The 27,565-nt window shown below is 46.0% G+C and overlaps 1 protein-coding gene across 1 annotated transcript in view; it reads left to right on the forward strand.

Moving 5' to 3' along the window:
* Positions 1-26,332, forward strand: part of Nt5e (5'-nucleotidase ecto) — a 43,991-nt gene extending 17,659 nt beyond the window's left edge. Inside the window, exons 2-9 of the mRNA XM_051140051.1 lie at positions 6,199-6,421; positions 9,027-9,215; positions 18,222-18,419; positions 19,688-19,842; positions 21,573-21,678; positions 22,381-22,530; positions 24,593-24,793; positions 25,924-26,332. Of these exons, the coding sequence (XP_050996008.1) occupies positions 6,199-6,421; positions 9,027-9,215; positions 18,222-18,419; positions 19,688-19,842; positions 21,573-21,678; positions 22,381-22,530; positions 24,593-24,793; positions 25,924-26,087 (1,386 nt within the window). The 3' untranslated portion in view covers positions 26,088-26,332. The remainder of the gene's footprint in view (positions 1-6,198; positions 6,422-9,026; positions 9,216-18,221; positions 18,420-19,687; positions 19,843-21,572; positions 21,679-22,380; positions 22,531-24,592; positions 24,794-25,923) is intronic.
* The last annotated feature ends 1,233 nt before the right edge of the window (positions 26,333-27,565 follow it).

Consider the following 27,565-nt stretch of genomic DNA (forward strand, 5'->3'; position numbering starts at 1 on the left):
ATGAAGCTCTCCTAACTGCGAGAGGAATAATGAAGCAGGAGAAATCCCAAGTGGGGAAAACGCAATGCAAAAGACTTGCAAAGGGAATTTTCTACGTGTGCATTTGTAGGAAAAGTTAACTGTAAGAAGAGAAAACAATAAACAAAACAAAAAACAGGTACTTGTGAGTGATTCTGCTGTTTATGGACTCCCCCAGCAGTGTATCCAAGCATCTCTCATCAAAGAGACTGACTACCCAGAGGGCGGGGGAGAGGCCTGCTGGGACATGGGCATCTCCCTCAGACTGGGATTCTCTGAACACTGGGTATATAAAGTGGTAAAGGCACAACAGGGAGCAGCGAGGTCCTTCTGGATCTGTGTGTGTACCTGTTGTCATTCATCTGTCACCAGAGGCAAAGCAACAGATTGTATGACCTACAAGGCCTTTCACTTGACCGCATCTCACTTTTTTTTTTTCATCTGTAAAATAAGCATAGTAATAGCAGCAGCACAGCAAACAGCCACGTTTTTTCCCCCTCATTGTGTTATGCATCGAGTGCGTAACAAACGCTGCCGTGCTTGAGATAACTCCTATGATTCACTCATTGTTCTTTCAGAGGATGCTATGATTTCCACATCCCAGGTCATAAGCGGCAGAGGCAACCATGCATCCTTGCACAGAGCACAAGGGGTGGGGGAGCAATGCCAGAAGTGAGATTGAAAGAGATGAAAGCAGTACACACCAAGAAGAGCTTTGTGGGACTTGCCAAGGCTATGGGTGCCATCCTGAAGGTGGTTCATGCCTTTGTCTGGGCTTCAAGTAGAGAGGGGCACCATCTAAGCTGCAGTTCAGAAAGTTCGTTCTGGGGAAGTGAGTGGCAATTGCTGAAAGCCTGGTTAGAAAGCTACTGTCTAGTCCAGAGAGAAGGACAAGGACTGCCGTGAGACAACAGCAGTGACATTAGGAAACGGAGCACTGCCGGGCGCGGTGGCGCGCGCCTTTAATCCCAGCACTCAGGAGGCAGAGGCAGGCAGATCGCTGTGAGTTCGAGGCCAGCTTGGTCTACAAAGTGAGTCCAGGACAGCCAAGGCTACACAGAGAAACCCTGTCTCAGAAAACAAAAAACAAACAAACAAAGCAACAACAAAAAAAGGAAATGGAGCACTTAGGACCAGCAGAGACTATGGGGAGTGTTACCAGAAAACATGAGGTCTCCTCCACGTGATCTTAGATAAATGAATTTGATGGGTGATTGATTTTGGTTTTTGAGACAGGGTTTCCCTGTGTAGCCTTGGCTGCCTCTGCCTCCTGAGTGCTGGGATTAAAGGCGTGTGCTGCCATTTCCCAGTTTGATAAATGAATTTTAGAACAGAACAAAACCATTGGGGTTCAGGAATAGCCACACTCTGACCACTTGGACACCAGACTCAGGTAGATGGAAGTTTATTGACTGCTTAGCAAAGTCTGACCAGTCAGGGACATGGTCTGGATTCAAGAACCAAGTGTGTGACCCTGAGCCATTTTCAGAGTAACGTTTTTTGTTTGTTAGTTTGGTTTTGGTTTTGGTTTGTTTGTTTGTTTTTGGTTTTGTTTTGTTTTTTGAGACAGGGTCTCTCTGTGTTAGCCTTGCCTGTCCTAAACTCACTTTGTAGACCAGGCTGTCTTTGAACTCACAGCAATCCTCCTGCCTCTGCCTCCCAAGTGCTGGAATTAAAGGCATGAGCCACCATGCCCAGCTTCAGAGTAAGTTTTTAAAGGAAAAATACCATAACCAAGCAGGGAGAATCAATTATTCCAGGTACATTGTGCCTAGGTAGCTAGATAAAGCATTTCAGCTGACCTTTAAAGCTGATTAGCTAGGATAGGAACTTGGGGACAGTTCTCCACCATTCAGGGAGAAGGGAAAATATCAGGGTATTGTGGTTTTGTTTAAGTAGAACATGCCCTTATCATTAATTCAAGCAGAACATTTAAGATGTATTGAAGTGTAAGTAAAAGGCTATTCTTATGTCAGGCGGGCAGAGCGTGAGAATTTGAACTCAATTTCATTTTATGATCAAAATGGAGATTAAAAACAACATGGCTTCAGTTATACTAAAGACAAAAGGGGGTGTCAACAGAGGAGCTACAGTTATGCTAAAAACTAAAGTAGGTCTTAACCGAGGGGCTATAGTTATGCAAGAAGTTAAAGCAGGCCTCAACAGAAACATTTGAGAGAGAAAAAAAAAAAAACAACAACATAGCAGGTAAGCTGGGGATCTCAGTGGCCACTGTAAGGTGAGAGGTAGATAAGAGGCAAAGAATCATGCCTTCTGAGTTAAAGTTTAAGAAAGGAGATGAGCTCAGCAGTGAAAGCCAGCCAGGCAGCTGCACAAAGCACTGAAGGTGACAGGAAGGAGGAGGCGGGGTATTATCTCCAGAGATAGTTTAAGATTGTCACTGATGTCCAAATAAGGGTGATGCCAAGAGGGGGAAGGGAAACTAGGGAGGTGGCTTAGTGGGGAAACCATTGACAGGAACCCTTGCACCACAAGCATGAGGACTGGCCAGGCATGGTTCCTCACTCCTGGGGCCAGAAATAGGTAGATACTGAGAGCCCAGTGAGCAGCCAGCCTACCCAAAATGATGAGCTTCTGGCCCACTGAGATACCATCTCTCACACCAATAAGCTGGACAGCCATAGAGGAAGGCGCCTGGCCTTGCCCTGCTCTGGCCTCCCCAGGCATGTACACAGGTACACATCCCCATAGTCCCATGCACGCACCACATCACTGCGTCCCACCCACACACATCCTCACCAACATGTCTCCAGGTACATCATGTTTCTTAACGACTTTTTGAGGCACCTTTTTCTATCTGTGTGATTGGCAGGCTCATACTGATTGATTTAAAAGAAGGGACAATAGAAAATCTCTATGATCCTGTAACCTTTTTGGCAGTCTGGGATGTCACGCTCCCAACCAGGGTCAATGGTACAGCTCAAATTCCATTCTTTTGACTAAACATTGTGTAATAGGATAAAGTCAAAATAATTTTTAAAAAAACCAAGCCTCTAAAGCTGGGTGTGGTGGCACACACCTTTACTCCTAATACTGAGGAGGCAAAACAGATGGATCACTGTGTTCAGGGCTAGCCTGGTCTCCTTAGAGACCTCTAAGCCAGCTAGGTGTATATTAAGACCCTGTTACAAAAGTAAACAAATAAATAAATAAACAAAACTATGGAAATAGTCACGCTGTTTAGTATTTGCCCATTTGGCACACACTAGAGTCACCTAGGAAGAGGGGACATCAATTGAGGAATTAACCTGGACTGTGAGCACATACGTGGGCGTTTTCTTGACTGACAATTGATATGAGAGAGCTCAGCCTGCTGTGAGCAGAGTCGCCCCTGGGCAGGAGGGCCTGGGTTGAATAAGAAAAGCAAGCCAGTAAGCAGAGCTTCTCCATGGCCTCTGCACCAGATTTCCATCTTGAGTTTCTGCCCCGACTTGGCTCCGGGATTCACTGTCAACTGTAAGAACTAAATCCTAACCTGGCATGGTGGCACACCCCTCTAATCCTGGCACTCAGGAGGCAGAGGCAGGCACATCTCTGTGAGTTCGAGGCCAACCTGAGCCACAGTGGAACTCTGTCTCAAAAGACCCCAAACCAATCAACCATAAGTTTTTTTTAAACTGTAGAAACATTCACTAGAAACAAAACTCTGTACTTAAGATTATTTTCTAACAAAGGGTGTTTATTTCACCATAGAAAGAAATATAATTGTCCTAGACAAAGCCTTTAGGACTAGATCAGCTTTTAGAGAAATTAACTAGATACAAGGAGGCGGTGACTCGGTAGAACATCAGAGGCGGAGAAAATGCAAGTTCAGAAATTATGAACTTACCAGGGGAGACAGAGAAGGACTGTAAAAGACCTTCATGTTTCTTTAAGGATGCTTACACAGTCCTTTGAGTGACAGGTGCTCAGTGATTGCTAGTGCGCCAGGTGAGGAAACACCATGCTGAGCAGGACAAATATGGCAATGTGGCTTAGGAGCGTTCGGTCTAACCAGGGAACAGACAACAAATGAGCCCACAAGATAGCCCTGGAGTGTACTGGTGTCACATGACTGACGGTCATGTCCAGACTAGGTTTTCCAGGTTTTGGTCTTATTAAAAAACATTGTAATAGAGGTACACAAGGATATCAAAATAGCAAGGAAAGGTTTTTTCAAAAGTTCACTTACAGGACAGTTTGCCTTATTCCGCATATATCCCAAACTAGCTCAGGCCAGATCTCCTCCCTACTCTCACACGTAGATATAACTGGAGTATGACTAAATATAAGTTCTCTCTGTTTGATGGTTGTTACGGGGAGAAGGAACCTACCTCCATTGTCTGGAGAGAGGCGTACATGCAGCTCGGTGAGGCCGGGTCCTAGGTTGCTAACAAGTCGCTAAGTGCAGTGTTTGGAGGATGATATGTGCAAGTGCAGTGTTGGAAGTGGGGTGTGTGCATCGCACAGGCCAAGCGAGGTAAGAGTAGAGGGCTTTCTGAAGAAAGGCTCTGTGACTCCAGGGATGGGCTTATCATACCGATGGTGCTTGGCACCATCCCTGCTCCACCGAAGCCCCATGCACAGAGTGAATCCAGAACCTGCTGAGGGTCTCATGGTCCCTCCCCAAAAGTTCTTCCTCAATCACGCGCTACTAGAAATGAGGCCGAGAGCGGCTGATGCCTGCGGCTGCCTGAGAGGCTCCTTTTAGAGACTTCTACTCTGAGGAAGAGAAGATTTTCAGGCCAAGTCAGTGTAAAGCATGCCCCTAGCAGATTAGTAGTGAGGAAGAAAGCTCCACAGAGAGGTGAAGGCTTATGCATCCTTGGGTGTGGGCCGCCCAAGCTAGAGATGTCCTGGTCATTACAACAGCCACACATACTGTTTTTGGTGGCCTCTGAAGTTGCAGCTCCAAAGGTATCTAAGAAAACTTTTCTTTTTGTGTGTGTGAATGAGATCATAGGGTGGTTCTTTTGTGCATTGGCTAGAATTACAGCTGACACAGTAAAATTCTAGACCGCAGGGGCTATAGTAAACATTAAGCTGTCTTTACTGTGAACAAAGATTGAGTCTTGTTTGTGAGACTTCCAGGAAATACCTAGGGAAGGGTAAGAGCAAGCCCTAAGCATGATTCATTGCTATTTTAACATTCCCATTTGAGAGCAATTTTTTTTTCTGTCTAAAAGGAATATTGTTGCTCTGTCAGTAACCTTCATGGCCAATGTCATTGACTGTGCTGAAATTCTTGATTCTTAGCTGGCAGGAGGCTTCCATCAGGCTCCAAAGCAAGGGGCTTCTCTCTCTCTCTCTCTCTCTCTCTCTCTCTCTCTCTCTCTCTCTCTCTCTCTCTCTCCTCTCTCTCCTCTCTCCTTACTTGGAATGTTTCCATATGCTTTCTATCCTGCACAGAGTACAAGGTGACCTGGGGCGAACTAGAGCAGGAAGCCAACACCCACTGTGACAGAGACTTCTCTGTGTAGTCCTGATTTCCTCCAGATGAATCAAGGAGCTCCTTGAGAAGAGAAGTTGTGAGAACTTGTGTAATGACTCAAGTGAGACGATGAGGAAACAGTTCTGGGGGTGTCAGCATTCTACTAGAATGATGGTGGGATGAACGGTTAAGTCTGACGTGTGGGCTAGCTCCAGGAAACAATGGGAACGAGCTGGGTAGGGCCTGGTAGATCTCCTCTGTGGAGCTGTCTGTCTAGCTGTCTGGACAGTGTATGCTGGAGGTGTGTTGCAAACGGTCACATTCAATGTCGCTTCACGGCCAGGCGGTGGTCGCTCATGCCTTTAATCCCAGCACTCGGGAGGCAGAGGCAGGCAGATTGATGTGAGTTCAAGGCCAGCCTGGTCTACAAATCGAGTCCAGGACAGCCAAGGCTACACAAAGAACCCCTGTCTACAAACAAACAAACAAACAAACAAACAAAAATCAACGTAGCTTCACTAGACGAGGGACCCAGGGCAACAATGTTGTACCTACCCATGATGACTGCCCCTGGGCCCAGCCCATGGCCCCCTCTGGAGGTAAGGAGAACACCAGGACACGTGATGAAGTCTCAGAGCCTAGCCCATTTTGGGAGTCACTGAGCTAACATGATAGACCTAAAAATGTGCTTTTATTGGAAAATTTAGGGTACTTAATCCTTTTTTTTTTTTCTTTTCCATTTTCCTTAGGCACTGGGAAACCATGAATTTGATAACGGTGTGGAAGGACTGATTGATCCCCTCCTCAGAAAGGTCAAATTCCCAATTCTGAGTGCAAACATTAAGGCACGGGGTCCACTAGCATCTCAAATATCCGGACTTTATTTGCCATATAAAGTTATTTCTGTTGGTGGTGAGAATGTGGGCATTGTTGGATACACTTCACAGGAAACCCCGTTCCTCTCAAATCCAGGTATTGTCTACTTTCCTGGCACCTGTGGCTTGGGACTAGATGCGGTAAAGCAGAACTTGGCCACGTTTTTATGGCCTATGGCATATGAAGGATAATGATTAGCAAAGCAAGGTGGCAGATTCTGTGTTGTCCTCAATTACCTCTGAAGGGCATCACCCTCTCTGTGCAGTGAACTTCTTTGTTGACTAAACAGTGTCTCTGTTTAATCCTTGTATTCAAAACTGTAAGTGAAGCCTGGCACAAGCAGTTCCCATAGATCTCTGGCCCCCCCCCAAGAAAACACAGTTTTCTCGTTCTAGTGGTCAGAGCACGCACACATATATAACATCTATTCCTAGCACATTTAATTTATTTTAGCTAGCAATGAAATCCATGTGTGTATGTGTGTGTCCGTCCGTGTCCGAGTACACACAATTCTCCTGGCATTCTAAAACACACCCCCATGCAATCACTGTTCTAGGCACTGGAAACACCAACCAAGGCGTCTATATCTCCCTGGGCTCACATGGTCAGTGAGAATAAATAAATAACAGCCGGGTGAGAAGATAGTGAACGAGGTGAAGAGGAATGAGATGGGAGGGGACGGAAGAGTGCGCCTTGCTATTTCAGAGAAATGCTCAGAGAAGGCTGACAGAAAAGAGGGCTGTGATGGCTAGTATTAACGGTCAGCATCACAGGCGTCACCTAGGAGACAAGCCCCCAGAGGTAGGGAGATCCACTGTAAAGAAAGATGGCACCATTCCCTAGGGTTGGGTCCTAGGCTACATAAAAAGGAAAGGAGAAATCTTCTTGAGCACAGGCACTCATCACTCAATGCTTTCCAACTGCCTCAAGCTCCTGCCGCCCTTTTGTGAGGCCCTTTCTCCTCTCAGTTGTTTTTGTCAGGGTCTTTTTTTAATCACAGCATCAGGAAAAGAAATTAAAACAGGGACTCAGCACTGAGGGATGGTCGGGGAGCCCCAAGCATTTCAGGGTTATGGACAAGATTCAAATCACCCTTGACGCTCCCGTGCTAGACAGCGATAGCAGAGCATCAGCACTCTTGACGTTTTCAGTGGCGCCTTGAGCTACTTACTCCAGCCACACACTGCCTAGGAGCCGCTAACTTCCCAGCTGTCCTTCTGGGAGCCTCCACTGCCCCAGAGCTGTCACACTGTGATTTATCTTCCACATTTGCTTGTGTGGACTTGGCATGTAGTCAGAATTCAAGAGTTGCCTCCGGGAAGCGTAACCCAGAGCGTGGCAGGGGGCGGTGGCTGCTCCGTTAGTACTCTGCGGGCCTTCGGAGAGACTTTTGACTTTCACACTTTGCAGACTTACACTTCGAAAGCTCTTTTTGAGATTTCTTTTTTTTTTTCGAGGGGGGAGGTTTGGGGTGCCCTCGTTTTGGAGCTGGTTCTTAGAAATTAGTACAGGGAGCATCTAGACCAACTGGAGGACTGCCTCGCTGCAGAGCGCTAGGTGTGGCTTCATGACCACTGAAGCCGTAAGACCTAAAAATTAGCTAAGTGTCGCCTTGCAGGCTGGGAGGCCTGTTTCTGTCTCAGCATAGGAACACGCAGGCTGTGCGAGCCAGAGTCTGAGGCACCCATTTATTAGCACTGAGGGGTAGAGTGAACACCATGAGGTGTGTACCTCTTCTCGGGGCCAGCAAGGGCTAGCTGAGGCCTCTATGAGATGCAGCACTCAGCTCTACTCTAATGCCGCCACTGCCTGCCTGCAAGCGAACAGTTATCATCTACCATGCTAAAATTGGTTTTTAAGGGCCAGGAAGATGGCTCTGTACGTGAAGTCGCTTGCCACCGCACACCTGAGGCATGGAGTTCAACCTCTGGGATCCACATGGAAGAAGGAGAGATCTGGCATCCATATGCATGTCGTAGCACACGCAAACCTAAGTAAACACATGTAAAAGCCATTGTTTGAACTCGGCTTTCAGAGAGTACTCGTTGACATTCTAGGTTTGAAGACAGAATATCCCAAGGTTCCAGACAAAGCGATGGGATTCGTAGCAGCTGTGGGCACCATACTTTCGTGCTCGGATTCTTTTTGCATGTTTATTGTGAAGGCCAAAATATAAGAAGAGATGAAAACAAACCATACACGCCCGAAGTCTCTTCATAGTATGAGACTGAGTTTATGCAAATATATGACCCCGTGAGATGGTTTAGTACATAAAGGAGCTTGTCACCTGGCCTGGTATCCTAAGTTCAATCCCCAGAACACAGGCGGTGCACAAAGAGAACAAACTCTCGAAAATTGTCCTCTGATCTCCACACATGTACTGCAGCAGCATGTATATGCAACAAAAACAAATGTTTAAAGTGTGTGTGTGTGTTTGTGTGTGTGTGTGTGTGTGTGTGTGTATGTGTGTGTGTGTGTGTGTGTCATCTACAACCTTAACCTGATACAATATTAGTAGATGCAACCAAGGACATTGATTTAAATTTTTCTTGACTGGTAGGGCTTTCATTCCAGATGTATTCCTTCACTTTGCTGTTAGTAACAGAAGAGTTTTATAAGAAATTGTTACGCTTAGTATGTCGGTGTATAAGAAATCCAGCGAAATTATTTTAATATCCGTTTTATTAATTTTCTTCTTTAGGGACAAATTTAGTCTTTGAAGATGAAATCACTGCATTGCAGCCTGAAGTAGATAAACTCAAAACTCTAAATGTGAACAAGATCATCGCACTGGGACACTCTGGTTTTGAGATGGATAAACTCATTGCTCAGAAAGTGAGAGGTGTGGACATCGTGGTGGGAGGACACTCCAACACCTTTCTTTACACAGGTAATTGCTTCGATTGCCTTCTGCAAGCTAGCATGTTCAGGCCGGCTGCTTCCTCTCTCTTTACCTTTGTAACTGTTACTATTACTGTTTAGCATGGAGTATAAACCGTATAAGCTGTGATATGCTCTATAAGGGCAGATAATTTTACTGGGAGACATTCTAAGAATTCATTCATTTCACGATTAAAAGTCAATGCTACAAGCATATATAGCACACATAATAAAATGAAAACATTACTGATCACCAGCTAAAGGTCAGCCTATAATAGACTTTCTTAAAAAAAAAAAAAAAAGATGCATTTTAAAATGTTTTCAGTGGTTCTTGGACTGAACCCAGGGCGTTCCATAGTTTAAGCATTTATGTCCCCAGCCTTTGGTTTTCTAAAAGAGTTGCATTTAGCCCCAATCTTGGTGATTCTCCTGCCTCTGCATAAGCATGAATCGCTATATCTGGCTTGGAAATGTTTTTATCATCATTATCAATATTATTATTGTCTTCATAGGACTTTTTAGCATTTTAAATGCTGAATACATGTTATATTTGGAATTTAAAAAAAAAAGATATACAATACAAATTATAGAAAGAATAGAAACAGGACATTGGGTCAAAAGCCCTCATTCTTAACTCACTTAAATGACCTTGGGCAGGCAGGTCACCTGAGCCCCTCTGGGCATGTCAGCTTCCTAGTGAGGAGTCTATCACAGGTTTGAAAATTAAGAGTCCAGGAACAGCTGACTTCACTAGTTTGGCCTCCGATGACCACCCTCTTGGCTGTTCATCACAACACAACATGGCAGAGAATCAAAAAGGAAGAAGAATGCGTGCAATAAGGTCAAGTGTGTGTGTGTGGCGGCCTGCTTTTACAACCACCCCCTCTCGTAGAACTCACTGTGGTCTCAAGAGAACTATGTTAATCTCTTCTGAGGGTGATGGCCCCAGTGACCTCATCACATCACAATTAGACACTTTTTGAGGGTTCCGCTGTCCCTCAGTGTCACCACAGTGAGGACACGTAAGCTACTAGCACACAAACACAAAGCGGACGAGCGGCATCCAAGCCACAACAGACTCAGGTCGGCCCCCGTATACTTGACTACTCTTGTTTCAATTCTATGCCAGCCCCGTGGATGTGACCTGCTCAGACTCCTGGGGTCTTTGTAGCTTTTCTCCAAGGCAGCATTAAAAGTCTATAACTCACAGTGGGAACAAGTCAGCTCTCCCTCCACTTCCTCCTTTAGGGTTTGGCTGTGATCCATGGCAAGCAGGACATTTTACAGGGGGATCTAATAGGTACGTGTGCAAACATGTGTGCACTCTCATATGTATGAACTGAAACTTCCCAAAGCACCCACAATAGCCTGCCCTTGTGGTTGTTCTACCATTTCTTTTATTGTTCTTTTGTGTCATTTTTACCTTGAGATGAGATCTCATGCTTTTGTTTTGTTTTTATCAAGACAGAGCCTTACCATGTAGTCCTGGCTGCCAAGGAACATTTTGTGTTGACTAGGCTAACCTTGGCTTTAAGATCCCCTTCTAAGTAGTATGAGGCCAAGCACTAATGTCACAGGCATGCAATGCTGTGTGTGTGTGTTTGTGTGTTTGTGTGTGTGTGTGTGTGTGTGTGTGTGTGTGTGTGTGTGTGTGTAAACTTTAAACAGTGCATGCTGTTTTAAAACAAAATTTCAATCGTTCAATTTTACCAATAAAGACTTGGAGCCAGATGCTGGGGTGAAAGCTTGCTAGCTCAGAGAGGCAGAGAAAGCACCCAGAAGACCTTCCTCCTCAGCCCATGTCCCAAAAGGAAAAGGCCACCTCCTTCCCCACACCATCTCAAAAAATCCTCAAAACTGAATCTTCCTTCCTTCTACTTCCTGTGTGTCTCTCTATCTGTCTGACTTCCTCTTACTCTCTATGGCTTTTTTTCCCCGTGTTCACTTCCTGTCAACCAGTTGCTTGCTCTGCCTCTTTGACCTAGGGTTAACTTTATTTACTCTTGTTTACAATACTGAAGCTGAGAACTCTTGGATTAAAGCTGAGTGTTAGGGCTGAACCACACGTAACTAGAATCAGGTTTTTCCAGTAAACACAATCTTGGGATTCACAGAGTAAAGCATGAATAGATCAAGAAGTGTTGCCCCATACTCAGATGCTGCGGTCATCCCTCTGCATCACTTTGATGTACCTTTACACCATCTTGCTCTATGCGGCCTCCTGGCATCATTTTGGGCACCCATAGGCCATTGATTGGGGCACTTTGCTAGCCCAAGAAGCTAGGCAGGGATGCCGTTATACTTTTGTTCTTCTAGCTGTTGCCCCATCCAGCAAAGTCTTGCACAGAGGATGTGAGATCTAAGGATATGCTGTGGCTTGTTCATCTGTATCTCCTGAATACATTGTTCCAGCCTTATAAAGTCTGATCTGCACATTTTGTAATAGATTACCGAGATTAAACCTGTTCTTGTGAAATGTATCTTGGCTCTCCTTTGAGGACTAAACTTAGCAATTAGAAGACATCAGAGAAGATGAAGCCCACTTACATATTTAAACAAGTTTTTTCCCCAAGCCTTAAAAAAAAGATTTTTTTTTCCAGGCTGACAACATAACTCATCAGATAAAGGTACTTGATGTACAAGTCTGGAGACCAGAATTTGATCCCCAAAATGTACATAATGGTGGAAGGAGAGAAACTGAATCCCAGAAGTTGTCCTCTGACTTCATGTGTGCCATGGCATAGTCTCCTCTCTCTCTCTTTCTCTTTCTCTCTCTCTCTCTCTCTCTCTCTCTCTCTCTCTCTCCCTCCCTCCCTCCCTCCCTCCCACCCACCCTCTCTCTGTCTCTTTCTTCCTCTCTCTCTCTCTCCCTCCCTCCACCCACCCTCTCTCTGTCTCTTTCTCTCTCTCTTTCTCTCTCTCTCTCTCTCTCTCTCTCTCTCTCTCTCTCTCTCTCTCTCTCTCACACACACACACACACACACACACACACACACACAAAATCTTAAGTGATTTTTTTTCACCAAACCATTCTACAAAATCACCAACAGGCTAAAACAATAGTATGTTAAACATTGCTTTGTAAATATAGGAAGAAAAGAAAGAAAGAAAGAAAGAAAGAAAGAAAGAAAGAAAGAAAGAAAGAAAGAAAGAAAGAATACAGCCAGTGGAAGTTTAGCTCCTTTTGTGTTTTCAAGCCAGATCTCTCTGTAGGCCGGGCTGAGGTGGAACTTACTCTGTGCCCAGGCTAGCCTCAAATTCATGGCAGTCTTTCTACGTTAGCTGGGAGTACAGGCATCAGCCACCATGCCCAGCTGGAAATTTAAATTGTAAGAAACGTCACAGCACACAACAGACACACACAAATCCAAAGGAAAACGTTCCCAAAGCACCTGAAGAGCACCCTGGCACCCAGATGTTTTATGCGTGTTACTCTCCACTAAATTAGTTTCTTTTCTTTCTTTCTTTTTAATGAAGCCCACATTCTAGAAACTTCTAAGTTTAATGAAACATGACTGACAATGCGTATGTCACCCACTCCACTGGAGAAGCCCTGGCTGTGTTCCTACCACTGGCATGATCTGATACCGTAGTAACGAGAAAAGGCCTTCTTGGGCAGGCTTGCAAAGCATTAGGGCTACAGGAATGAGGCCCCGGAGGCAAACGTTGTCTCTGAGGGAGTTACATGCCAGAGTCGCAAAGTGGTCTGCGACAAAAAAAGTAGGAAAGCGAGTTCAAGTTGGAGCGTGCAGCAGGCATGCCAGAGGACTGCCCTGTCTGTGACTCTTGACGAGACTCCGAAGGCGCTGCTGCTACTTCCTGTCCGCCTGCCAATAGTTGGACTGAACATTTGGTTCCTCTCTTGGATGAGTGCAGACATCAGTTTCTATCTGCAGTTCAGTAAGGGCTCAGCACTGGGAACATGTGACCCCTTCCGTTGTGACATACTGGTCCTTAGACAACCCCATGCACAGAGGTTAACTATTTACTCTTCAAGATTTTAGGAAATCTTTTTTTTTTTTTTTCCTTTTTCTTTTTTGGTCGAACAACTTAAGAGTTTCTGCAAGCTACTACGGTAAACTGTGGGGCTCATTCATACAACCTACCCCCTTCTCATCACTGTACCAATGGCTTCCCAGCACCCTACCATATCACCAAGTGGTTTGCACCCAATTTCCTATCTTCTTCTACACACTGGCCCCTGCCTTCATCCTGTGGGGAAGGGTGTCTGTGTGGACAATAGATTCAATACCCCAGGCTCCCAGCATCTTGTTCCCCTGAATGAGTGTCGCCTCCACTCCACCTCAACAACTCCACTTCTCAGTCAAGGCCGAGACTTGGTCATTTGCAGGCGGCTTCAGAACTCCACTCTTGGACCCAGCTCTGTGATGCTTTTGAAGCCAGCCTTCAGAAGATACGGAAAACTGGTCTCCTGACCAGTCTGGCTGCCTTTCCGTTCTCCTTCTGTTGCCCTGGGGAGCTGACGCATGAGAGGCAGGTGCGCAGTATTGCCGAATGGATGTTAATAAGTATAGCTTTTAGCTGGGCATGGTGGCGCGTGCCTTTGATCCCAGCACTTGGGAGGCAAAGGCAAGCAAATCTCGGTGAGTTCAAGGTCAGCCTGGTCTATAGAGTGAGCTCCAGGGCTGCCATGGCTGCACAGAGAAATGCTGTCTTGAAAAACCAAAAAATAAAAAAATAAAGTGCAGTTTTTTTTTTTTAAAGACTGTGTAGACAAGACTGGCTTCACACTCATGGAGATGCACCCACCACTGCCTCCCAAGCGCTCACACTAAAGACATGTACCACCATCCTGGAGTTTGTACACCTCTTTTAAAAGATTTATTTGGTCAGGGTTTTTAAATTTTACCTATTTTCAGTATGATTGATTCTAGACTTAGGCCCACACTCACTGAATATGAAATTCACATTTTTCATATATTTAAGGAACAGAAATTATGTTAAGACTACAGGACTAAAACAAATGAGGTTCACAAAATAAGTATATAGGAGCCAGACTAGAAATTGCTATGTGATCCTGACCTTGGGTAGGGACAGAAGCACCCAGCTGTGTTAGACTAACAAAAGGAGACAGAGACCACTGCTGGCAGTTCTTCAGTCAGTGTGGTGTGTGCATGCCTCACCACCACCTTTTAAGAGACAGGGTTCTAGCTGGGCGTGGTGACGTATGTCTTTAATCTCAGCACTAGGGAGGCAGAGGCAGGCGGATTGAGGCCATCCTGGTCTCCAAAGTGAGTCCAGGACAGCCAAGGCTACACAGAGAAACCCTGGCTCAAAAAACAAAAGAAGAGAGAGAGAAGAGAGAGAGAGAGAGAGAGAGAGAGAGATAGTTCTATGCCTGGCCTAGAAGACCAAAGGGCAGAGGTCTGACCAGTGGCCTCGGCAGTGATCTCCCTGGGTGTTTCTTAGGTCAGCACAGGGACTTTCTTCATTCCAATGAGCACTCACTCACATCCTTTTAGATAGCCTCTCCCTGGCCCAGCTTCAGCACCCACTTCCTTTAGAGCAAAGCCACATCATTTTGAAAGTACACAGTAGTGGTCAGTGGCAGCTACTCCTCATGAGGCCTCTTACCGAGATGCAATGAGTCTATTGAAAGCCAAGCTCCGCAGACAACGACTGTAAATAAATAAACAGTAGTTGGGATCCAACCCCAAGCATGGTTGTTATAAGGAGAACTCCCAAGCCCTAGTGCCCTGAGCACCGAGAACTTCACAGGATGGAAGTGTGGGCCTCCTCAGCTCTGCTGTTAGGTGGTTTTGCACACAGGTTTTCATTTCTCTTTCACTGGGATATGGCTTAGGATTACGGAAAGGGATCGATCGATACTCTTACAGCTTCAGTTTGTTCCCTGATTCAGTCAATACTGTCTGACAATTTACATCATCTCTGTAAGCCCAAGCTTAAAATAAAAAGTGATGAGAGTAGCGTAGCTTCCTCAAAAAGTTGTCCTAGGAAGCTGAGCTTGGTAACACACACCTGTAATCCCAGCACTAGGGGAGGCAGAGACAGGCGGATCTCTGTGATTTCGAGGCCAGCCTGGTCTACAAAGTGAGTCCAGAACAGCCAAGGCTACACAGAGAAACCCCATCTATGAAAAATAAAAAGTCATAGGATTGAGGGAGGTTAAATATGAACAGAAGTGGGCTTAAACATACATGTCCCCCGAAATACCCCAGTTTTATGTTTTGAGAATATGTCTCCCACACTCTATGTGTGTGAACATGGTCCTGATTCTCTGGAGAACACTGACTAGTATGGAAATTTTCTAAACAAAGTGGTTTCTTCCTAATATGTATGCTGCCACCAATTTCTCCCCATACCTACCCACTGCTACTCATAAACATTTTCTTTAAATTTTCAGAATTGTAAAGATGGAGAGTCAATGGTTTTGCCCTTCTTTTTCCAGATATTTTACAGTGCTACTTTTATTTATAAAACAACCCCTCAAAAAAGAACTTGGCTGGATTCTATAAACTTAACCATTAATCTTAAGCCTAAACTAACTAATTATACCTTCATCTTTTTAATATATTTTATTAATTTATTCATATTACATCTCAATTGTTATCCCATCCCTTGCATCCTCCCACTCCTCCCTCCCTCCCATTTTCCCCCTTACTCCCCTCCCCTATGACTGTGACTGAGGAGGACCTCTTCCCCCTGTATATGCTCATAGGGTATCAAGTCTCTTCTTGGTAGCCTGTTATCCTTCCTCTGAGGGAAATAGAAGGATCCAGAGGGTCCTAGAAACCTACAAGAAGAACATTATGATGGGCAGATCTGAGCCCAGGGGTCCTGCTCAAACTATACCTTCATCTTAAAAAAAAAAAAAAAAAAAAAATCTCTAAATGTGTCTGACAGTTCTCCAGACCTTGTTGGAATCATACACTCCCTGCGTGAGAACAGTACCCTGCTGAGGTCTCTTTGGATACTTGCAAAGTCCTGGGGAATTCAGGGCTTATCGTGTCCACACGCACAGCCAGAACACTGTGGCCACTCACACTGAGTCTTGTCTTGGTTGTTGGAACACGGTCTATGGACACAATATCTCATGCCATGATGATAAGACACATAGCTAAAAGGCAGAGGTGTGGTTCCATGTGGAGACAATATCTGAAGTGTAAGAACCTTTGGCTGAGGGACTTGGCGGGGGAGGGGCAGGTGTAGCTCAGCGATAGTGTTTATGCAGCACACGCAAAGCCCTGGATCTGACCTGGAGCACTCCAAAAGTTATAAACGTTTTAGGCCTTTGGCTGAATAGCGTGGAACGGTATGGAAAATGAGAAGCCCTAGATTGTTCCTCCTGCCAGTGGTTTTCTGGAGTTACGAAATGCGTGGAGGAGTCAAGAGGGCTCAGCCTCGGTGGAGGCAGAGATTAGCTAGCCAGACCTCAGCCACAAAGGAAGCAGCCTTGCCTTTCCTGACTAAGTTCGCTTGATATAACCTTGACATATCTTTTGTTCTCAGAAAAGGGACATCAAGACTGTTCTGAACTAGAGAGTAGGTGCTCCCTGTCAGAGGGGTGCTGGTTCTGCCGAGTGCATGCTGAGCTAATGAAGCATTTGACAGGACGTTTGGATCAGGCTTGCCTTTCTAATTTCCAAGGAACTGCTCTTGGATGGGATATTTGCTGCCACGCTGTGGACATTTAGGGGAATTGCAGCTTTCCAAGCATTGCCCAGAAGAGGAAGCTGTGGGGAGGGGAGGCAAGTAGGATCTATCCTTGCCCAGAGGAGGAAGAGAGTGGGAGGAGGATTAGATTAGCAGTGCCTACGCCCCCTGCTGTTCTACAATGTCTTAGATCATCTGCAAGAACAGTTGCGCTGTTGGCTCTGGAAGCTGCTGTGTAATGGTGGCATTTGTAGTGCTTGTGTCTTGCTGTTTATGGCTCTAGAAAGTGGCAGGGTAGGGCAGGGCCTGGGATAAGTTCTGCATAGCAAGCCACCTCAGCTTTTCTTAGGTAAATAAAAAGACCCTGAGAGAGCTTGGGACACAAAGGCACAAACTTGGCTTTGCCTGTTATTTTGTGAGTGGCCTGTGTCAGCCAGCCTGCAGTCCCTCAGAGAATAACGCATGGCAGGCTTCTCTAGGTGGAAGAGAGGACATAATAAGGTCAGTCTCACAGCCTTAGTTCCCCTCAGTTCCCTACCGCAGTCCAGCACATGCGTGTGTGCACCTGCTATGGCGGTCAGTCTTTTCAGCTATACAGCCTGCTTAACAACGTGACCTGCCTCACAGAAAGCTTGGAGAACTAAATGAAATTAGAGTCACAGCCACCTCTCAGAACTTACTTGTGTGTGAAATAAACACGTGCTGAAGTTCTATGGACATGTCATAGGAGAGAGCAATACCAGGATCACCAATTTTATAGTCAGATTCCAAACTATGGTTGTTCCAAAGCATCCTAAGGATAGCTCTGTCATTCCTCTTCAGACCATATTAACAACTATAAGTGTGTGTGTGTGTGTGTGTGTGTGTGTGTGTGTGCGCGCGCGCGCGCACCTGTCTGTGTGATGAATGCCTTCATCTTCTAAGAAAAAGAAGCATACATTAAAATGATGTATGTACTAGCTGGATGGTGGTGGCACATGCCTTTGATTCCAGCAGTCTGGAGGCAGAGGCAAGTGGATCTCTGTGAGTTCGAGGCCAGCCTAGTCTACAGAGTGAATGGCTTGGCTAATTCATCCAGCCAAAGGAATAGAGACAACGTCTGCATGAAAGAGGGATAATCTTATCAATATTCTTGTTTTTATGACCCACATCAGCTCACCAGGCACAATGCCCCAGACTTAGAAACAGCTTAGTAAATGCTCATTGAGTGGAGAACAGCAGGATGTATGTGCCAAGAGGGCATTTGGAATCAGTGACAATCGTCCCACAGGGCCACTTACAACAGCAGATGGTGAATCATCAAGTCAAAACTCTCTGTCATTCCGTCAGTGGCCTCCATGTACAAAGGCTGACCTGATCAACACTGCCTCTTTTATTTCAGGAAATCCACCTTCCAAAGAAGTGCCTGCTGGGAAGTATCCATTCATAGTCACCTCCGACGATGGACGGAAGGTCCCTGTGGTCCAGGCCTATGCTTTTGGCAAATACCTAGGCTATCTGAAGGTTGAGTTTGATGACAAGGGAAATGTCGTCAGTTCATATGGAAACCCCATCCTTCTGAACAGCAGCATTCCTGAAGGTGAGAGAGATCTGGGAAGGGTATGCCAAATGAAAAGTTGAGCATTGGCCAACTCTTCCATGCGCTTCTTCCTTTTGTTTCGGGAAATGACTGTAATACTTGTGAAGAATTTAGCCTTTGGGGGGGGGTTGGTTGGCTGGTTTTTTGAGACAGGGTTTCTCTGTGTAGCCTTGACTGTCTTGGACTCACTTTGTAGACCAGGCTGGCCTTGAACTCACACACAGCAATCCGCCTGCCTCTGCCTCCCAAGTGCTGGGATTAAAGAAAGGCATGCGCCACCACGCCCGGCTAAGAATTTAGCTTTTCTCATGCATTTACTCTCTTTATTCATAAGGAAACTTCAATCCTCATATGCTTTTCCAAGTCCACTCAGTGCACTCACTGCTTTGCAAAAAGCTTAATCCTGTGAGCCAAAAGCCACTGTCAGCTCTTGTCTAGAGAGGAGTGAGGAAAGAAAGAGAATTCAAATAGGACAGAGTAGCACTCAAAATCTGGCCCACCTAACAAGAGGCAGTGACGGGGTGGTATGTGCCTCAGCTTCTTCATTCATGAAACAAGGAAATACCTCTTTTTTTTTTTTTTTTTTTTTTTTTTCTGTTTTGCTTTTGTTTCGAGACAGCCTCTCTACATATAGATCAGGCTGGGGTTATTGTGCACCAGCATATCTGTCAAGAAGCACCTCCTTTTCTGAGACTCAGAATAAAAGAATATTGCTATACCACCCATTTCCGTATGGCATGCATGGATCTGCTGCCTTGAGTCCTACCAGCCCTTTGCTGTTTACCATCACCAGCTCAGAAGGATGGGCAGTGAAGTCCCACTGTGCCCGGGAAAGTCTTCTCAGCACCCGGAGACAAGCCGGGATACACACCCTCAGCAGATCCTCTGTACTTGTCCAGCCCTTCAACACCCACGGTGCCACCATGGTGTCATCCTAGGGTCGCTGACAGGGGCCCATCCAGACGTTGAGGTGATACTAACTAAGATGCTCAAAATGTCCTTATGGTAAGACACACCCAGTTTTCAGTGTTAGAAAACAAGATAAACATTCAATCTAAGGAATTTCGTAGCCAATACCAAAATGCACGAATGTGGTAAACACACACACACACTTCCAGCAAGGAAATCTCACAACGGTTGGTTTCTCTAGCACTTACGCACTAGGAGATCTGCTTTCACTATAGACCTTTCCCTCCCCCTGCCACTTCCCCCACCCACCCACTTGCACCTTTCTGATGCCCTTCCTTCCTTCCTTCCTTCCTTTCTAGATCCAGCCGTCAAAGCAGACATTAACCAATGGAGGGTAAAGTTAGATAACTATTCTACCCAGGAGCTGGGGAGAACAATCGTCTACCTGGATGGTTCCACTCAGACATGCCGCTTCAGAGAATGCAACATGGGCAACCTGATCTGCGATGCCATGGTGAGCAGTTTGCAGGGGCAGAGCAGCTGCATCTAGGGAGAGGGGGGAAAGGAAGATGGGCAGAAGATGCAACAAAGGGCAGAATTGGGGGTTTTGACACATTTAGTGCCTGACAGAAGCCTGACTGGCTCCATACTGAATGCCTTGGCAAGGAGGCACAGAGAGGTCAGGAGAGCATTACTTTACTGCTTCACAAGGACTAGAACCTTTTAAAATACGGCTCTCTTTGGCATCTAAATTTGGAGTGTTTCTTCCAGTAAGATGATCTGAATACAGGAAACGCACATCCTCCTTCTGCCAGATGTTGACACAGTGCATCCAGCACATCAGCTTGGGCCTGACTCAGCAGGGCAGCTTTTCCCTGATTTGTCCTCTTGGTTCTAAAGAACATGAGCTTCGCGTAACTTGCACAGAATAACAATCCATAGTTATGGTAAAGTCCTTAGCCAGAGCAACAGCATTCATGAAGAGCATTTTTCCAGGGCCAGCCAGCAAAGTAGCTTCGTGGGTTGTGCCAAGCCAAGGTCTCTAAGCCAAACTGTTGCTCCCACTGGCTCACCCATGCAGAGCCTGTCAGTGAGAATATCCTGCTGGAGTCAGTTTCTGTGATAACAAACACACCCCACAAACTCTGGCCAAGTGAGTGACAGCCTAAATGCCCTCTAACCTGAGGTCCAGGATGGCTCTTGAGCACCATGAGATCAGTATGGGAGCCAGCAGAAACATCTAGAACGAAACACCCCAGGGTGCTACCTTATCAAAGAGACTGGGGTAAATATAACTTCCACTTTTCATGCTTGCTTTAAAACTAGAAAGCGTGCGTTTGGGGGCAGGAGAATTGGCTCAGAGCTTAAGGTACTTGAACCTAGGTTCAATTCCCAGCACCCATACAGTGGCTTATTGTAATTCCAGTCCCAGGGGACCTGTGATACCCTCTTCTGACAGGCTCAAGCACATATGTGGCACACATGCAAATATGCAAGCAAAACAGTCATATACTTAGGATGTAATATAAACACACCTAAAGAATGGAAGATTTAAAGCTATGTGTAATGGTGCATGCCTTTAATTCAGAAGGTAGAGTCAGGTGGATTTCTCCACATTTGAGGCCAGCCTGGTTTATATAACAAGTCCTAGGAGAGCAAGAGCTCCACAGAGAGACCCTGTCTCAAAACAAACAAACAGAAACATACTTTTTTTTTTTCTTGCTGTGACTGAACGTGTATTTTATAAGTAAGAATAAGCCTGATCCTCTCTGGCTCCATGAGGCCATCCCTGTGTCTCAAAAATTGCTAATATGGGGGAACTGCCTGGCATGAGGTAGGTGATGGGCAGGGTGGCGCATCCTGCTGCCCTGAAGGAGCAGCGTCATGGAGCAGTGCACCCAGGAGCAATCTGCACCCCAGCTGGAGACAGCATTCTGCTATGTCCCCTAGCCTGAGGGATAGGTTTGTAGAGTGGGCAAAGAGCCCCCTGTCCTAAGAACATGACAGGGGGGCTGATCACAATATACTTTTGCTTCTGACTGACTGAAGGCTAATAGAAGATAGGCTAATAATTATTTTATGATTAATAATGGATACGACGAGTTTTAGTTACAGTTGGGAAATCTTCGGGGACACGGGAGCTGGGGGATAAATACTTTGTTTTCTCAGTAGAGATAACCAGATTCCTGGAACTGATCCCAAGAAAGAAGACCCAAAGTAACTAAATTTCCGCTACTATTGCAGATTAACAACAACCTCAGACACCCAGATGAAATGTTCTGGAACCACGTATCCATGTGCATTTTAAACGCAGGTGGCATCCGGTCCCCCATAGATGAGAAGAACAATGGTAGGCACCTGCTGTACTCCACCCCCCCCCCCATCCCCGCTTCCTCAGCTGTCCGTGTCGTCCCTTCCCCGACCGTGCCCACAGCGCCCTCTGCTGCCAGCTACAAGCCAAAATGCCGGTCCTTTGACTTTGCCTTAGCTGTTGCTCAAGCCCAGTGCTTCAGCAGAGGAGTGCATATGCGTTCTTATCTGTAGTCACACAGATGCAGGCACCAAGCTTAGTGAAACCTAAGAATCTTCTGTGTCGGAATGGATAGCTCAAAGACACACTTTGTATATCTACAGGTAGCAAAGGTCCTATCACCTGTTAAAACAATCCCATTAGACAGATACTGAAGGCTCTGTTGCAGCCTTCGCTGACAAACCCCACCAGTATAAGGTCCCAAGCTCATTTCAGACGCTAGGGCAAGTGGCTAAACACACTGCCTGTGTAAAACTGAGCAGTATCTAACCAACTACGGAGGGTCCAGCCCAAACCAGGCCATACAAGGCTGAGAACTGTGGACTTGGGGTTTTGCAAGCTCAACCCTCTTATCCAGTGGTGACCAGCAGGGCAGAAGCGGTCAGCACATTCCCTCCCAAAGGTAAACACAGCTGCTGTGCTGCGACTTCCCGCCTGCCTCTGCCCTCAGCCCAAGGGAGGGGCTCTCTGGGTAAGCATTTTCTTATGCTTGTTTTCTTTCCTGCTCCATTTCTACCTAAGGCACAGTCACGTGGGAGAACCTGGCTGCTGTGCTGCCCTTTGGAGGGACATTTGACCTGGTCCAAATAAATGGTTCCACCCTGAAGAAGGCGTTTGAGCACAGTGTGCACCGCTACGGCCAGTCCACTGGGGAGTTCCTGCAAGTGGGTGGTAAGTGTCATATCCTGCAGAGCACATTGTCCAGCGAGATGTGGGCTTTCCTGGTTGGCTCAGCTCCCAACTCCCCACTTCTGTGTCTGGGCTTGTTTGGATTTTCTCCCAGACCACCCCATCTTTCAGTGACTATGGACTACCGGAGTCAGAGGTTAAGTTGAGGTCAAAGGTCTAAGCCCTTGGCAATGAGTCGTATTTGCCAACCTCGATTTGGACATCAGAAAAAGGCATCCATGGGAGCTGACTTCCTAAACACTAGTCAGATCAGCTGACATGAGGTCTTTCTGTTGGAATCTTATGTGTGGATGCAGGTAACATTCTTAAACAAAAACAAAAGTGCCCCCCCCATTATTTTACCTGCCTTGGAGCATATTAGGGTTCAAAGGAAGAAGGGAGGAAGAAAAAAAAAAGACACAGTCTAACTCTAACCAGCTGGGAGGAACCCCTGACCTGCTTTCTCCTTGACTGCAGTGAAGACTGAAAGGAAATTGATGCTCCTACAGGCTTCTGAAATGCTTTTCTCGGGAGTTAATTCCACAACCAGAAGTGAATCTTTAAAGCAATAATCTCATTTTATTCCAAAATATTTTTTCTGGCCTCATTCTCTCACTTTATTAATCTTGCTTTGTTCATTTTGAGACAGGATCTGACGCAGGCCAGAATGACCTCAAAACTCACTAGGTAGCCAAAGTTCTGTTAACTCTTGAGCCTTCTGCCTCCATCTCCCAAATACTGGAAACAGAGTTATGTCCCACTGCTCCTGGCTTATATGTGTGTGTGTGTGTGTGTGTGTGTGTGTGTGTGTGTGTATTTCTTTTTGGAATGAGTCTCAATGCTCACTCTAGGCTAGACTCAGATTATGGTAGCTCTCAAATGTGTGTGTTCCTCCTGCTTCAGCCCCTCCGCAGGCTGGGAATTCCAAGAACATACCTCCACACCCAGCTTCACTTTCATTTTAGTCCATGGAACCGCGTGATGGCGCTGCTGTCTGGCAGGAGTCCCTGGCCTCCTGTCTGTGGGCTAGCCCTCACATCTGGCATTTCTCCCGTGGGCAGAGCCAAAGTCTGTGGTGCTCTGGTGCTCTAGCAAAGCGCTGAGTACAATTATTTGTGAAAATCCCCAAATCCCAAATTACGACGTTCAGCTTTCAAAGCTGTTGCGAGTGTTCCACTGTGTTTCCCAATGATGCGCACCCAATTTCCCAAGCGAACTGAGTTATCACTGGACCAATAAATTCAGGATTATAAAGAGGAAGAATACTGGTTTTTTTTTTTTTTTCCAGCAAAGTCATCCTTGCCTTTCTGAGGGTCAATCGTCCGTTCTCTTTCCAGTGGTTCTCCCATCTCCCGGAGGTCTCCGGAACGGTGCTAACCTCGAGTAGCTACACCATCCCCTGATGAAAGTTCACTCACACAGGAACTAAAGTAACACGTCCTACTATCCCAATTCTAGATCTTGGCCAAAATCCCTTTCATAGGCAAAAGTCCCTTTGAACTTGTGATTCTCCTCTTCCCTGGGGTGCTGATGGCCACCAGCCCACTGAGGCAACAGGAGAAAAATATGCGATGCAGGGCCTGGAAGGCTGCAAGCTCAATGGAGATTCGAACACTGTGAGAACCACTTCAGGAGCTAGTTCAGCTTTACTCAGGGAGAACAAAGACTATATATACAGCCCTTGGGGAGGGGGTGGGGGGCTTCCAGGATAGGTGTTCATAGTTGGTTGAAACTAGGGACTTTAAGGATGCTTGTTTTACATTTGGCAGCATGCTCCTATCGTATGAGTGGGAACACAGTACCTAACTATCCTATAGGCGCAGGGAGGGGAGAGCTAGCCGGAGCTGTGTCAAGAGCCATATATCAAATGTGGTTAGGGGCATCTATGTCTAAAGACAATCTCCAGATGGAGTCAGGCAGAGAGCCAGAGGCCCTGCTGGTGAGAGGGAGTACTACACCTAATGCCAAGCTCAGAATGGCTATCTGGACCCGGAAGACTGCGACCTCAACCAGCAGGGTCCTTCCAACTGGACTCAGCAAAAACATGGACTCATTTCTCTCCTAGGAATTCATGTGGTGTACGATGTTTCCCGAAAACCCTGGAACAGAGTAGTCCAACTAGAGGTTCTTTGCACTGAGTGCCGAGTGCCCGTTTATGAGCCCCTTGAAATGAATAAAGTGTATAACGTGACCCTCCCAAGCTATCTGGCCAATGGTGGAGATGGATTCCAGATGATAAAAGATGGATTATTAAAACATGACTCTGGTAAGCACGTATGTCTTTACCTCTCCTGTTCCCACAGCTATTCAGCGCAACAGAACTGGGCGACGGAGAAAAAGACAGAAAAGATGCGCTCTGCCTTTGTTGCTGATTCCCTCCTGCTGTGGGGGCTGCTCACAACAGCACAGCACAGCACCACCCAGGAGTATTATGCTCTTCCTTCCCCAGCACTAGCCAACCGCAGGGAAGACAGACTTCCTTAGAAATATGTCTCTCTAGGTAGTCATGGCTGGCCTGGGCCTTGCTATGCAGACCAGGCTAGCTAGAAACTCATAGAGATCCTCTTGGTTCTGCTTCCCAAGCATAGTGATTAAAGGTGTGTGCTGTCACACCTGGCTCATGATTATTTTCTACAGCAAACTACTGTGTATTAATAGCACTAAGTATTAAATAGCTTCAATTTACATACCGTACACAGCATCTACATGGTGTGATGGTGGTGATGATGAGGATGATAATGATGATATTCTGTTGGGTCATCATTTTGTCCAAGCAAGTCTTATTTCTTTATCTATCCTCTTCTAGAAACGAAACCTTCAATGTCCCATCATCAATTATGCGGAGATAATGTTGAGCAGACAGCATGAGAAAGCCACTTTTCTTTCTTAGCTAACTCTTGACCCAGGTCCTCAATGTCCTTGGCTCTGGAGTAGATTACAACTGTGATGCTAACCGTTTCTTAGAAACCTCAGAGCTGAGGCAACTGTTGCCCCTCCCGATTACCCAGTGCCGAAGTTCTTTGTAATTAAAGTGATCGGCATTTTTGTTTTCTGGGGTTTTTTTTAATCCCTGGAATAAAGAGGTGTCATTTCTTTGTCAGTTTCAAGGGCTTTAGGGACTTCCCTTCTTGCTGTTTTTGCTGGGTTGGTTTTGTTGTTGTTATTGTTGTTGTTTTGTTTTGTTTTGTTTTTTGAGACAGGGTTTCTCTGTAGCCTTGGCTGTCCTGGACTCACTTTGTAGACCAGGTTGGCCTTAAAACTCACAGAGATCTTCCTGCCTCTGCCTCCTGAATGCTGGGATTAAAGGTGTGCACCACCGCACCCAGCTTTTTCCCTTCTTACTGTTAATCGTTTTTTTCCCCCTAGAGTTAGAATAATGTATGTTTTTTTTTCCAGGTGACCAAGATATCAGCGTGGTTTCTGAATACATCTCAAAAATGAAAGTAGTTTATCCAGCAGTAGAAGGGCGGATCAAGTTCTCTGCGGGAGGCCATCACCAGGGAAGCCTTCCTTTAGTAATGCTTTCGTTTTGGGCAGTGAACCTTGTTTTGAACCAATAAGGGGAAGTCTCCTTGTCCTTGATGTTAAACTGCATTTTTCTTCCAGTGATATTCAACTCTGCCTCTGGAGACATGGCTTTGTAACGGTGCTCACCATCCTCAAGGCTCCTAGCCGATGCTCAAAGTGCTTCTCAAGGAAGAGACTATAGCATCATTTGTCAGGGCCAGCAACTCAGTGAGCAGATAAAAAGTCAAACTGAATTAAAGGGTCCTTCTGGGACATGTGGGCAAAAAAAAACAAAACAAAACAAAAAAAACCAACTAGGTGTCGTTTACACACCCACATAACACATTTTGTTATTTTTGAGCCACAAAAATCATTTTTCACTTTCTATTCATTTCTAATCCTTCAAACAACTGATGTTTACATAGAACTTTATCACTGCCGGCTGTGGTGGCACATGCCCATAGTCACAGCACTTGGGAGGGAGGAAAGCATAGCCCCAAGTTCCAGCCCAGCCTGACCTATGTAGAGTTCCAGTCAGTCAAGACTCACACAAAAAAAACACCATAATATACAAGGAGGTTTTTGTAGACTAGCGTTGTGCTAAGTTAAGCAGAAAGAGTTGACTTGTTCAAAGCCACATCCCCAAATGATACACCCAAGACCTGTACCTAAGTCTTCTGACCTCAAATCTAATACTCTCCTCTACATCAAGTCTCTTCCTGCCAACGGCCATAGATGACAAATCTCCATACTCTCCTTTCTTTTGGGCTCCTGTTGTCTACCAGGTTTGAGAGACTGGATACTGGACAGGATTCTTTCTTACCCCACCATGTGCCTTTGATGGGTCCTCAACAGTCTGTGTATGCAGGCAGTCAGGGGACAGGGAGAAATGGAAGGGAGGGTGTGACTGGGACTGATACATTCCAGAAAGAGAACGAGCCTTTAGATGTGCTACATGAAGACATGCTAAGGAGCAGAGGACTTGACCAAAGCACAACACTGGTTTTTGTTAACTCCCGTGAGATTCCAGAAGTCTTGCCTCTCCTTCTCCTTCCTTCTTCCTCGCATAGAGGTGTCATGAGAGAACTTCCTAAACTAAACTGTAACTCTCAACCTGCACCTGTCCTGCCCAAGATGCCAATACAGCTCTCGTTCTAGTCACTCTATGGACATTACTGAAAAACCCAGCATCTGAAAGGCAGAGGAATGATTTTGAGAAGTGGTACACATAAATGCTGGAAGTTCACCGACACTCAAATCCCAAGCAACCGCTGTCAGGCGTACTCAAGTCAAGATGAGAGGACCAAGGGGACAGCGAGCCCCATGGCATGCCCACGAGATACCCAGACTGATAAATAGTCAGTGCCCACAAAACACCTGACTAAGAGGGTCCTGTGACCAAGTGGGCATGGTCAGCACTGCCTCAGCAATCAAGAAATGGGAGCCTCCACCTTAGCCACCCACAGCAGCTAGACATTAGGGCGGGAACATGATTGTTCTCTAGTGTTTACAAATATTAAGTTCTCTTGAC

Source organism: Acomys russatus, chromosome 32 (genome assembly GCF_903995435.1).
Source record: "Acomys russatus chromosome 32, mAcoRus1.1, whole genome shotgun sequence".
Lineage (NCBI taxonomy): Eukaryota > Metazoa > Chordata > Mammalia > Rodentia > Muridae > Acomys > Acomys russatus.